The 14,631-nt window shown below is 42.7% G+C and overlaps 1 protein-coding gene across 1 annotated transcript; it reads right to left on the bottom strand.

Moving 5' to 3' along the window:
- Positions 1-6,846: 6,846 nt before the first annotated feature.
- LOC134338330 (phospholipase A2-like) lies at positions 6,847-13,178 on the bottom strand. The gene is made up of 4 exons (XM_063034084.1): positions 13,071-13,178; positions 12,815-12,974; positions 11,453-11,577; positions 6,847-7,586 (listed from the first exon to the last, which is right to left on the bottom strand). The coding sequence occupies exons 1-4, from the start codon at positions 13,102-13,104 to the stop codon at positions 7,471-7,473; spliced, it is 435 nt and encodes a 144-aa protein (XP_062890154.1). The 5' UTR covers positions 13,105-13,178; the 3' UTR covers positions 6,847-7,470.
- Positions 13,179-14,631: the final 1,453 nt, after the last annotated feature.

Here is a 14,631-nt window from a genome sequence, read left to right as displayed (position 1 = left end):
GATAGTGGAAATGTTCCTCTTGCGAGATGTGGGAAGACAGGGAGACCTCCAGTATCTCTGATGACTATGCCTGTAAGACGTGCATCCAGCTATGGCTTCTAACCATACGCGCTAAGGAGTTGGTGCTGGAACTGGATGAACTCTAGATCATACGGGAGGGAGGATGAGGGGGTGATAGATAGGGCATATAGAGAGGTATATACACCCAAGGTGCAGGACACAGGAAGCTGGGTGACTGTCGGGAAGGGGAAAGGGATTAAACAGCCAGTGCAGAATACTCAAGTGGCCATCCCCCCAAACGACAGATATACCACTATGGATACTGTTGGGGGGTTGTGGGGGGCGGGGAATGACCTAGCAGAGGGAAGTCACAGAAGTTAGGTCTCTAGCACTGAGTCTGGCTCTGCGATTCAGAAGGGAAGGGAGGAGAAGAGGTGAGCTGTGGTGACCGGGATTTGTTAGGGGAGTAGAAAGGAGGTTCTGTGGACGAGAATGAAATTCCCGGATGGTATGTTGCCTCCAGGGTGCCAACGTCCACGATATCTCAGATTGAGTCCTCAGTAAGCTTAAGTGAGAAAGTGAACAGCCAGAAGCTGTGGTCCATGTAGATACCAATGACGTAGGTAGGACAAGTGATGAGTTTCTGCAAAGTGAGTTCAGGGAGTTAGGTGCTAAGTTAAATGGCAGGATCCCCAGGGTTGTGATATTAGGATTGCTACCCGTGCCACGTGCTAGTGAGACAAGAAATTGGCGGATTACAGTTTAACACGTGGCTAAGCAGTTGGTGTAGGAGGGAGGGCATAAGATTTTTGGATCATTGGGCTGTCTTACAGGGAAGGTGAGTCCTTTACAGAAGGGATGGTTTGCACCTGAACTGGAAGGGGACTAATATTCTAGTGGGAAGGTTTGCTAGTGCTGTACGGTGCAATTTAAACTGGAGTTTCAGGAGGGTGGGAACCAGAGTGCCATAACAGATAGCGGAGAGGTTGCGAAGGCAGATGTTGGTAAATCCTCACACAGTCAGGAATCAAAAGATTGAGCGTGGTGTGACTAGTGTCCTGAGCTGCGTATATTTCAATGCAAGGAGTATCGTACAGAAGGTGGATGAGCTCAGGGCATGGATCAACACATGGAATTATGATATTATAGCCATTAGTGGTTGCAGGAGAGGCAGGACTGACAGCTTAATATTCCAGGGTTCCGTTGTTTTAGACGTGATAGAGTGGGAGGGATTAGAGGAGGAGGGATGGCGTTACTAGTAGGGAAATTTCGTGGCAGTGTTCAGTCAGGATAGACTGGAGAACTTGTCTAGTGAGGTGTTGTGGGTGGAACTGAGAAATGAGAAATGTATGACCACATTAACGGGGCTTTATTAGAGACCGTGCAACAGTCGTAGGGATATAGAGGGACAAATTTTTAGAGAGATTGCAGACTGTTGCAAGAAACATAAGGTTGTTGTAGTCGGTGATTTTAACTTTCCACATATTGACTGGGACTCCAATACTGTAAAAGGACTAGATGGGATAGAGTTTGTCAAATGTGTTTGGAAAAGTCTTCTTCATCAGTGCGTAGAAGTCCCAACGAGAGAGAGTGCGATACTGGATCTGCTATTAGGGAAAGAGACAGGGCAGGTGACAGAAGTCTGTGTATGGGAACACTTTGCATCTAGTGATCTGAATGCCATCAGTTTCAAAGTATGTATGCAAAAAGGTAAGTTTGGTCCGTGGCTTGAGATTCTAAATTGGAGAAAGACCAATTTTGCTGGTACCAGAAACAACCTGGCAAATGTGGATTGGGACAGGCTGTTTTCCGGCAAATGTGTACTTGGAAAGTGGGAGGCCTTCAAATGTGAAATTCTGAGAGTACAGATCTTGTACGTGCATGTCAGAATAACAGGTGTATGGAACCTTGGTTATCAAGGGAAATTAAGGCCCTGGTTAAGAAAAAAAAGGAGAGGCACAGTAGGAATAGATATAAAGGAGCAAATGATTTACTTACTGAGTATAGGAAATACAAGCGAGTACTTATGAAGGAAATTAGGAGGGCTAAAAGAAGGGATGAAGTTGCTCCAGAGACAAGGTGAAGGAGAATCCTAAGGGATTCTACAGTTATGTTAAGAGCAAAAGGGTCGCAAGGGACAAAACTGGTCTCTGCAAAAATCAGAATAGTAATCTATTCAGGGAGCCAAAAGAGATGGGGAAGATTTTGAATGATTTCTCTACATCTGTGTATACTCAGGAGATAGGCACAGAGTTTCGAGAAGTGAGGCAAAGTGACATCAACTTCATGGGCTCTGTACAGATTACAGAGGAAGAGGTGTTTGTTGTCCTGAGGCAAATCAGGGTGGATACATCCCCAGGCCCTGACAATCTGTTCCCTCAGACACTGTGGGAGGCAAGTGCAGAGATTGTCAGGGCCCTAGTAGAGATATTTAAATCATCCCTATTGACTGGAGGATTGGAGGGTAGCCAGCGTTGTTCCACTGCTTAAGAAAGACTCTAAAAATAAACCAAGAAGTTATAGACGGGTAAGGCTGACATCAGTCATGGGAAAGTTATTGGAAGATATTCTAAGGGACGAAATGCAAAATTATTTAGATAGACATGGACTGATTAAGGATAGTCAGCATGGCTTTGTGAGCAGCTGGTCACGTCTAAACAATCTTACAGAGATTTTTGAGAAAGTTATCACGGAAGTTGATGAAGACAAGGCAGTGGATGTTGTCTAAATGGACTTTAACAAGGCTTTTGATAAGGTCCCGCATAGGACGTTGGTCAAGGATTAGGTGCTGGGCATTCAAGGTGGGGTAGTAAATTTGATTAGACATTGGTTTGTGGGAGAAGCCTAAGATTCGTAGTAGATAGTTGCCTCTCTGACTGGAAGTCAGTGACTTGTGAGTGCTGCAGGAATCAGTGCTGGGTCTGTTGTTGTATGTCATCTATATCAACGATCTGTATGATAATGTGGTTAACTGGATCAACAAATTTGCATATGACACCAAATCCTCCCGGGAGGGGGGGAGAAGATGGCGGCGCGACAACAGCGCGCGCGGCCACTTCAGTAATGAATATCTGTTATTTGTCAAGTAGGGGACCGTGCACAATCCTGATTTGATGGAGACAGACGTGAGCGCACAGCAGAACATCTGGAAAACTTCTGAAATGCCCGCTTCACTGCCGCTGCTACTGTGTGGTAACTGGAATCTCCAGAGCTGAAAGCCTCAAAATCCTCGGTTTTGCATGTTTCAGCGGCCAGGGTGAGGTCGAAGGTGCTCGGCAGAGGATGGTGTTCGGGAGGCTGTATCGGAGAGGCTGCTCGGAAGCTCGGAGTTTTTGGACGGATGGACTCGGGGTCGGCTGGGGTCGGCTGCTTCCAAGGCATCGGCAAGTTGACGGTGCCTGGAGGTTTATGGCAGGGAATTTCTCTTTTTTGCCGCCTGCTATCGGGGACTCAGGAGTCGATCGACTCAGGACTTTGAGACTTTTTTTTACTGTGCCTATGGTCTGTTCTTTATCATAGTCATAGTCATAGTCATACTTTATTGATCCCGGGGGAAATTGGTTTTCGTTACAGTTGCTCCATAAATAATAAATAGTAATAAAACCATAAATAGTTAAATAGTAATATGTAAATTATGCCAGGAAATAAGTCCAGGACCAGCCCATTGGCTCAGGGTCAAAGTTGCTGGTGAACGCAGCAGGCCAGGCAGCATCTCTAGGAAGAGGTACAGTCAACGTTTCAGGCCGAGACCCTTCGTCAGGACTAACTGAAGGAAAAGCTAGTAAGAGATTTGAAAGTGGGAGGAGGAGGGGGAGATCCAAAATGATAGAAGAAGACAGGAGGGGGAGGGATGGAGCCAAGAGCTGGACAGGTGATTGGCAAAAGGGATATCAGAGGATTATGAGATAGGAGGCCGAGGGAGAAAGACAAGGGGGGAAAAACCCAGAGGGAGAAAAAGGAGAGAGAGAGAAAGAATGTGTGTATATAAATAAATAACGGATGGGGTATGAGGGGGAGGTGGGGCATCAGCGGAAGTTAGAGAAGTCAATGTTCATGCCATTAGGTTGGAGGCTACCCAGACGGAATATAAGGTGTTGTTCCTCCAACCTGAGTGTGGCTTCATTTTTACAGTAGAGGAGGCCGTGGATAGACATGTCAGAATGGGAACTGTAACATTTTAATTCCACATCCCATTCCCAGTCACCAGTATCTGTTATAGGTTCATACAGCATGGAAAGGTTCTTGATTAGTCAGGTTGTCAAAGGTTACAGGGATAAGACAGGACAAAGGGGTTGAGAGGGATAATAAATCAGTCATGATGCAGTGGTAGAACAGACGTGATGGCATGAATGGTCTAATTCTGCTCCATGGACTTATGGTCTTATGGCCCAACTCATCCATATTGTCCGGTGTAAATGTCGTTAAGATGTTGTAATTGTACCCATTGTTACAACTTCCTCTGGCAGCTCATTTAGTACCCACCATCCACTGTGTTAAACTTCCTCCTCTGGTCTCCTTTTATTTGTTCCCCTCTCACCTTTAACCATCTGTATGTCCTCCAGTTTTAGACGCTCCTATCCTGGGAAGAAGGCTGTAACCATTCACCCTATCTATGCCTTTCATGTATAACAAACCCACATAGGTATACTCCCAAGCCTCATGTACTCCTTGCAGAAAAATCCCAGCCTATCCAATTTCTCTTTCTCATAATTTTTTCTACGCCCTTTCCAATTTATCAACATCCTTCCTCAACCTAGGTGACCAGAACTGCACATGGTATTTGAAGCGTAGTCTTAGCAATATCTTGAACAGCTGGGACATGTGTCGAGCATCTTTTAGGTACATGTTATAACAAACAACAAATTAACTCAGAGTGGATCAATCATTGCTACAAGGGAAGGCTACCATGGCACAAGGGCCAGTATGAGCTTCAATAAAACAGACCGCATAATCACTCATTTATAGTGTTAAGTCAAATTCAAGGACATTCAGCTTAATCAGTGTTTTTGGCATTCAACCAATTACGCATCTGCTTGTCTTTCTGTAGTTTGTCATATACTCAAGGTCCATCAGCATAATGTTGTATGAACACTATTGCCTAAGCACTTTGGTACAATACAGGTTCCACTTTGTTACAGACAAAATTGCCATTTTGTTATTACAGGTAAAGTACCTTTCCACATCCCCTTCTTTTTGTCCTTTCATGACGACAGTGCACCTCACAAATATTGTAATTGAAATATGTATACATGTATCTAAAGCAGTGATAGAGTTTCAAAACCTAATTCAAAACTCCCTTTTCATCCATCCATTTTAATGAGTACCCATTCCTTTCCTTAATATCCTCTACTTCATCCTGTTATTTCACACAAAAATTGTAAAAGAATAACAAATTTTCCTTGGGATGATTTCCTTCAATAAACATTTGGCTAGTGCATCATTCCTTCAACAAGGAACTGCTTCAACCCATCGTGAAGAAAACATCAAGAATGACCAATACATATTTATATCCTTCACACAAAGGTAATTCTATAAAATCCATCTGTAAAATCATGAAAGGTCTATCAGAGCGTGGTGTATGAGATCCTTCCAAATTCACTAGTTTCCCTGGAGTCTGTGAAATACATATCATACATTATTCATAAATTTGATTTGCAGCATTTGATAAACTAGGGGCATGCCATGTTTGATTTAAATGATCTATCAATCCCCTCTTCAGCCTCCAGGGAAAGATTTCCCGCCAAGTCATAATAAGCTGTACAGTGAAGATAACGGTGTCACTTACTGAGTTATAGATCTAAACAGAATCTAGAGAACTCTCCAGAGGCTTTCAAGGCACTCTCGTAAAAATGTTCCAAACTCCTTGATAAGTGGTTAAGAGTAACTGCACTTATACAAAATAGATTGACTACTACTGAAATGGTATAGCCACAATGGCTCCCTGGTAAGTCCCTCAGGAGTGTAGGTAATAGTAGCTCGCATTTTACACAATAAATCTCTTCCACATGGGTTCACAAGCACATCCGGAGAAAGTGAAAAGGTATGATATAATCCTGGTCTCCTATGCTAAATTCCACCGGTCTGATTTTAAGACATTGGTAGTCTGTCCACTGTTTGGGAAGGACAGAATGCAATTCAGGCCAAAGGAGATTAGCAATAATACAAATTGTAGGTTTCATAGCCTGCCCTTTCAGCAGTCCTGAAGATTGTTCCATTTTCTATGCTATCCTCTGTATATATTCTTCTGCAGAATCACCTCAACCTTCTTGTGTCCCCATAATCTTAGACAAAATTAGCCTTTTTTGGAAAGTCAGCCTGCAATGCATCATACGTATTTTTTAAATAAACCTTCATTTGATGTGATGGCAGCTCCTGGCCTGGCACTGTTATGGTGTTCTTGAAAGCCCTGAAATTTAACCTCAAAATATGAAATTAGGGCTAACCATTGCCTCGTTAAGGTATCCAAACCCATAATACTAGGTCCTTGACAAAAAACAATAGTTTTAAGTTTCTGAATAGCTATTTCCAAACCTGTCTCAAAGTCTCCTGCTGTCCATGGTCAATATATACCCCTTGGTTCCCTGTCCATAATTCTTCCACTGATCCCTTGCCTTAATTATTAAACATACCCCATGATGGTGTCCCCTTATAAGCACATGGGTGGTGGGGAGTGGGGAGGGGTGGTAATGGAATAGGTGAAGGTTTTGTCTGAGTTGTGCCTGTGGGATGGAAACACTCCAGGAGAAGTCCCAGCCTGTGCTTCCCGTCCTTTGACTGGTTTTCCTCGTTGTGGTACATGTGGTGTGATACGAGACTGAGATGCCAGGCATGTTTCAATGCTCTCAAATCAGGTTTAATTGATTATAGAAGATACATGCCCATCACCTTAATATTATGAGTGGCACCAGCAACGTCATTGCAAACAATCTCCGAGTATAATCACAACTGGATTTCCAAGTGCAGCTTCCAATCGTTATTGTGTTTAGATGCCCTGTAAGGAACCAACTGAGCATCTGTTGTGGGCCATCGCAAAGTTTTCATCACCTTGATGTGAACAGATTTTTCCTCAGGTTCCACAGCTGAGGCTTTAAAGAAAGTCTGGGTTGAGGGAATGATTATCATCCCAATTAATATTTATTCATGGTTGTTCAATGAGATTTCTTTTAGTGAAAATATCAGCAAAATTGACATGATACTTTCAGATTTTGGTTTATAAAGTAACCAGTATGTGCTTTCATTGGGAGAAAGATTAAAGTGATGAAAATCTTTATCTTTCTGAGTGGCACAAATAATGTAAGACAGGATAAGGGGTGTTGGATTTAAATCAGATTATTGATTATAGTATCATAGTTAATATGGAGTTCAAAGATGTTTGAGTTCCTGGAAATAAAACAGATGACACAAGTTGGAAGGAAAGTATTTGTTAGATAAAGTCAAGAAAAATCATAACCACATGGTCAGATCGACCTCCTATTTGCAGCGAGATTTACTGATGCCTTTATTCTTAGGGTTGTATTTTGCTTTCGAGAAGCAGATGGACGCCTTTCGATCACATTCACAGATAAACTTCTCGCAGTGACTTTTACCTGAAAGGAAACATATTCAAAATAATCTATTATATTAATGATACAGTATTTGCCTTGGATTATGAAAGAATGAAAGATAATTTTAAATTTTAATATATTTTGATAATTCAACTTCCATCTATATATTATGTGCAACATTCTAATCTTTATATAAATGTTCTGTAAATCATTTAAATTACTAATTGTAATCTGGGTTTTTAATTTCATTGTGATGACCTTATCATTTCTAGAGTCAATGGATCCTTTTAAACTGATGTCAGACTTGCATTGACATCAGAATAACAAATTCTGTGAAGATCTACACCACAATCATAGCTGAATCTAGAATTCTAGAAAAGTCCCTGGTGACCCCCAGCCCTTCACCACTGATGTGGCCCCAAGCAGCAGTCTTGGATCTTGCCTCTGACTCTGAGGTTTCAGTCCCACGGCAGTGACATTAACACAAACTGGAAGAGTGATATTCCACTGTGCTCCTGAGGGAGAAGTGACCCATCTCTCTCTCTCCTGACTGTTAAACTGAGCATATTTTTCATCTGTCTGGTGAGGAGATTGTATGTAACAAAAGAGCTTGGGAGAAACCTCTTTTAATGTGATCAGAATAGTCCTGCAAATATCAGCTTAGATAATTTATCTGGTCATGGTTCCATTGGGATCCTGCTGCAAACAAACTGGTCACAACATTTCTATTGCATTCTGTAAAATGCTGAGATGAAGTGAAGCAAAAATATTCCTCCTTTCATTCATCTGAATCCATTTTCTGTGGGTTGAATTTTGAAACCACAGCAGGGATCACAGGACAGATATGGAGAGGGTGTTTCCTGTACTGATGGGAAATAGAATCAGGGGTCACTGGCGCAGATTAAGGGCAAACAGTTGAGGGTTCAAACTGGGGGAAGATCCTGTGCCAGAGGGCTGTGGATGTCATGAATTCACTCAAAACTGAAGCTGATTGAAATTGATAAATTGGAGGAATCTGGGAATATTGAAATAAGTCAGGAAAAATTGTTGAGCAAGAAGATAAACCTATATCTTGACAAATAGTGCAGCAGGCTTTCAGAGCCAAATATTTACTCAATCTACTATTTCAAATGATTTTTGATGGTGTCAGTGCTACCAGACAGTACTTACTCATCAATAATGCTCAGTTCATAATTTGCTCTCTGCATATGATCCAGCAATATCTGGGCCCTGACCACTAGCTGGTGAGTAACATTGACAACACACACGTGTCAGACAATAACCATCTTCAAATAAGGAGCGTAATTCAGCCATCTTTCACGTTCATAGAGTCGTAAAGGTTTTGCAGCTCTGAGCCAGGCTCTTCGGCCCAACTCATCCATGCTGACCCACTGTCTTTCTATGCTATCCCATCTGCCTGCACTTGGCCCAGATCCCTCTGAAGCTTTCCAACTATCTTTGAAATATTGTAATTGTTCCCATCTGCTTTGCACCTTCTACATACCCAGCAGCCTCTGTGTGAACAAGTTGTTCCTTTTAAATCTTTTTCTACTCCCACGTTAAACCCAGACCTCTAGTTTTAGACCTTCCTGCCTTGGAAAAGGGCTGTGATTGTTTATTTTATCTATGCCTCTCATAATTCTCAGGTGTATAGTCTTCCTTGGATTGCTTAGACTTTATGTTCCATAAGCTGCCTCAGGAAGGAGTTGTCCAGTATTAAGGACCCTCACCACCCAGTACATGCCCTCTTCTCATTGTTACCGTCAGGAAGAAGGTACAGAAGCTTGAAGGCACACACGTCAAGACCAGCTTCTTTCTCTCTGCCATCTGATTTCTAAATGGACATTAAACTTATGAACACTACCCCATTACTTTTTTATTTCCTTTTTTTGTACTACGTATTTAATTTAACTATTTAATAAACATATATGTAATTACTGCCATTCAGTTTATTTCTGTATCTATCAGGAGTGGAGAGAATGAGCAATTTCAAGTGCCTGGGTGTCAATATCTCTGAGGACTTAACCAGGTCACTACATATTGATGCAGCTACAGAGAACATAGAAACATAGAAACATAGAAACCCTACAGCACAATACAGGCCCCCGGCCCATAAATCTCTGCAGAACATGTCCTTACCTTAAATATTACCTAGAGTTACCCATAGCCCTCTATTTTTCTAAGCTCCATGTTTCTATGCAGGAGTCTGTTAAAATACCCTATTGTGGGACTTCCGCCTGCAGCTCAATGGAGTAATACATAAATTTTGTGGCTGCCTTTAATTCCTCCTTTTCCCCAGTCTAAACTTTGAATTATTCAACTTTTATTTTCTGGATCTTGGTGGGAAATAGTGGTCATTATGCCGTATCCTTTAAGAAGTGGAAAACAGCTTTTTGAACCCAGCAATGGAAAGGGAAAAACTTCGAATGTAAAATCAGAAGATATGCCTGTCTGGGCTGAGCGTTTGGAACGTGCGTTGATGGGTCTCGACAAGGAAATAGACAATAACACTTCTGAGTTGAAGTCGTTCCGACAGAGTTTACAGACTATTGAGGAAAATATTGTTTCCTTGAATACTGAGTTTAAAGAATCGAAATGTCAGATTGCAGATATTTCAACCCGATTGGAACAGGCTCAACGCAAAATTGTCGATTTAGACTTAAGGTTGCGTAGGAATAACATTCGTATTGTGGGTCTTCGAGAAGGCTCCGAGAATGGGAATTTATTGGATTATTTTGCCAACCTGTTTCAATTCCTGTTCCCGGATATTCTATCTCAGCCTCCCGATATTGAAAGAGCTCACAGAATTTTCACTTCGTCAGATAAAGCTCGACCAATTTTAGTCAACATTCTTCGCTTTAAAGTTAAAGACCAAATCATAAAATGTGAAAGAAAACAGAAAGTTTTAAAATTTAACGGTTCCGAGATCCGTTTTTATGAAGATTATCCATGGGAAGTTATGGAACAACGGATCAAATTCATATCGGTCATGAAGATCGCTCACGCAAAAAGACTCTTTCCATCCCTGAGATACCCAGCGAGATTAAAGTTATTTCCTAAAGATTCTACCCCTCGTGTCTTCTTGGATCCCCAAGTGGCATCGGATTTTGTCAACTCTGTCGTGGAATCGGCTGATGTATGAAGGATATTAGAGTTTCTGAATAATTTTCTGAAAGAAAACAGGCTTTGAAGATTTCGGTAAACTGAAGATATCCTTTGATATTACTTAAAGAAGAGGTGATCTTCCTGGTTTGACTAAAGAATGACTTTTTTTAAAGACTGTTTAGTATACGGAGTGTATTAATACAGCGGATAGATTGTGAACTGGTTTGATTATCTGTTTCTATTTTTCTTTTTCTTTATTAATTAAGTGATAGTTTGCTTACAGTTTATATAGGCTTTTTTCTTATATTGCGGTGTGTTTAGTAATAGATAATTAGCTTTGGTTCTTTTGTTAAATAAGGTAGTAAGTTAAAGAATGATGGCGCTGCTTTTCTCTTTTTAGAGATTAAACTCTTTGGTTTATAGTATTGCTCTGACGTCTTTGGAGACTGTTTTCGCATTCCCTTAGTTTATTTTCAATGATTAAGTATCAACATTTTTTTCTTTGCTGGTCTTTCTTATCTTAAGGTTACGTATTTTCGTTGTAATGGGGAGGGGGGAATTGGGAGAAAAAACTTTTACCATCCAGACATGGAACATAACCCGTTCCTCCATCATCACTGGGTCTGAATGCTGGAGCTTCAGCACAAGAGCATTGTGGGAGAACCATCACCAGGGCAACTCCAGTGGTTCAAGATGGCAGCTCACCAGCACCTTCACAAAGACGATGAGGGATGGACAAAAGTTGCTGACCATGGAAGCAGAGGTAAAAATTAGACAATGAGGCACTCTCTGATCATACTCACTTGTACATTCGATTTTCCCCTTTGAGCAGCTGTAATTGTAATGTATCATTTTGGGTGAAAAGACAGTTCTGCACTTCTCTTTTTTGTCAGCATCTTCATAACACTTGTCATGGGTCTGGCAGCACCTGTAAAATCACAGATAACGTTTAGTAGAAAACTCATGGACTTGAGTTAACAGAACACTGTTACAGCAGCCTCCAGTGTCAGACACTTCCCATGTAGAGCTAAGAGTCAGGAGGTGATCTGAGCTGAGGGTAACTGAGCAGGCTCATATCGTACCAGGGAGTAGGGGAGGAGCTTCACAGTGGGATGTGGAATCAGGATCTGTGGGGAATCAGACGGGAATGTGGAAAAGAATTCCACCAAGTGACATGACCACAATAGACCTGAGAAGGCGACCAATGCTTATTTTTTCCCTTTTTCTATGGATTGTGTGTGTTCAAGACCCAACAACAAGCAACAGACTGATCGACCAGCTGGTTGCCCTCTCTCCTTCCCTTCCTCGCTCCCTTACTAAGGTAGCTACTGGGTCATGGTTCTCTCTTGTGCTGCCATGATCGAACCCCCTGTTCAATCCTCCAGAAGGACAGAATCCTCCCTGGGAGCAGCTGCTCTGTCCTCGGTGTGTTCCACTACACAGTCCTGAACTCCAGTACAGACCGGTGGCACTGCAAACCCAGCACTACCCTCTGTACCATCACTGGGGCTCTGAAGTCAACAGGCACTGAGTGTCTCCCAGCCCTAGCAAGTGTCATTGTCCTCCCCCACCCTCAGCAGGAAACCTTCAGCCCCAGCTGCACCAATCTGTGATCTGTCTCTCGTGATCACTGCAGGACAGACGGCATATCCTGATCACGGCTCACATCTCAGAAACCACCACTGGAGAGGCTCCAGCAAATCAACTCGCTAAAACCACGGTGCAAAAAATTCTTCAACAGAGACCGCATTACCAACTCAATGGAGCCAATTTCAGGACTGAAAGTGACACCAAGCAGAAAATTTATACACGGCCATATCTGCACCAACGGAAATTTAACTCAAGTCGGAGTACTGACAACTACAGCAAAAAGCAGATTGTGAGATATACCATCAGCAATTGCCCTCTCTGATTATTTCCAGGACACACGGCCAGTATTTGTGTGGCCACAGTAGGCACCATAACCTGGCTGCGAACCCCATGACATCAATTGTCACTCACTGCCACCATCAGAAACATATTTCACATTGGGAGATTTAATGGGGTATTTTGAAGCTTCAATGAAGATGCAATCCTGCTGCCTCTGACAATGAATGAGAACATTTCTCTGTCCCTGGACTCCAATGGATGGTAACTGGCTCTGTAGAGATCGTCTGTCCACCTACCGGTCAAGGTCATCCACTGGTGTCCCAGATCCACCAGTTCCACAGTAACAGCCGTAGTTATTGAATTGCAGTGGTGAAGTGATGCTTGGGTTGGCACATTTAATCAATTCACCGAACTGAATGAGGTTCCTGAACTGAATGGAAGTGCTCCCAGCACCAGCTACATCAGGAGAGAGAGGAACAGACAGACACAAACAGGTTAGAACATGAAGCAACCAACATCAAAGTAAGGCTCACTCGAGGAGAGTCTCCTTACCTGAGAGCAGAAGCAGGACAATCAGGCCCAACATTGTCGTTTGCTCTTCCCTGTCCTGGAAATCACACTTGTGAGGTTCAGTCCCTGGATTATATATTGGGAGCTGATAACATGGATAAGATAAAGACAAACTCTCATGTTGATACAGCTGGTCTCTATTTGACTGAGCTGGAGAGACAGAGCCAATCCTGACTGCTTCCGGCTCTTCTCAGTGTGTGTGTGTGTGTGTGTGCGTGCGTGTCCACGACTGTGTGTCCACATGTGTTAATTTACATGTATGTGTGTGTATGTGTCCACGTATGTGTTTGAGTGTGTGTCAATTTACGTGTGTGTGTGTGTGTTTGTGTGTGAGACGGTGTTCTATTTTAAGTGTGCATAACTAACCCAAATGTGATCATGATGGGTCTCACTGATTGAAACATAGACACTAAACAGAGTCCACGACAGGGGTGATGGGCTGGAATTGTCACGGCACGAACTCTCGGTAATTGGTTTTAGAGTATGGAGAGGATATGGTGACCACCTCTGAAAATGAGACAAGTCGCTGTGGGACTTGCCCTGTGATTTCCATGAGGTGATGCTCTTCCTGGGGATTGGTGACTATGGTGGTGTCCCCAGTCAATAAAAGAACCCCTCCCACCCTCCTTCCTCCAGCTCCACTTTCCAGAGAGTGTTTGGGGACTGAATCAACAGAACCCCCTGTACTGAAAAACAAAATGCATTAATTTCTGCACACTCTCTGCAGATACTGAACACACTGTGCCCTTTCCAACTTCATTGCTACAGCGAGGGATGATTTTACATTGGTGCTGCTGTGCAGACCCTCAGGGGCATAAATAGACCCTTGGGGCCCCATTCTTCACATTAATCTAACATAGTTCTGAGCGATCTCATGTGTGACCACCCACACTCTGTACGCTAGGACACAGTCACAGGCAGTACATGTATGTGATGATACTGGGTGTATCCATTTTATGATGATTGCTTATGAAGACATGTAGCCCTCTCTTCTTGTCATTTAGTAATGTATGCATTAAGAAATGATACATTATTTCCTCCGGTGTAATATCACAAAACACAGGACAAACCAAGACTGAAAAAAACTGACAAAACCACATAATTATAACATATAGTTACAAACAGTGCAATAATAGCATAACTTGATGAGATGTCCATGAGCACAGTAAAGTTCAAAGTCTCCCAAATGTCCCACATCTCACGCAGAGGGGAGAAGGAAGAAAAACTCTCCCTTTCATGCCCGACCACGGTCCGACTCTGAGTCATCCGAAAATTTCGAGCTCCGATCAGCTCTCCGACACTGAGTACTGAGCACCATCTCTGTCCGAATGATTCGACCTCCTTCTCGGTCGCCAGGTCGCCAAAAGCAGGCAAGGACAGGGATATTGAGGCCTAGCCTCCGAAAGATTCCTGACCGCACAGTAAAGACAGCAGCGAACGGGCGTTTCAGAAATTTCTCCAGATGTTCCTCTGTGCTTTCCCGTCCATTCTCCACTTTCAATGAGGCCACTTTCAATGAATTATGGATCCCTTTGCTCCACCG

The sequence above is a fragment of the Mobula hypostoma genome, chromosome 27, assembly GCF_963921235.1.
Source record: "Mobula hypostoma chromosome 27, sMobHyp1.1, whole genome shotgun sequence".
Classification (NCBI taxonomy): Eukaryota; Metazoa; Chordata; class Chondrichthyes; order Myliobatiformes; family Myliobatidae; genus Mobula; species Mobula hypostoma.
This window is presented reverse-complemented; position numbering and strand designations above follow the sequence as displayed.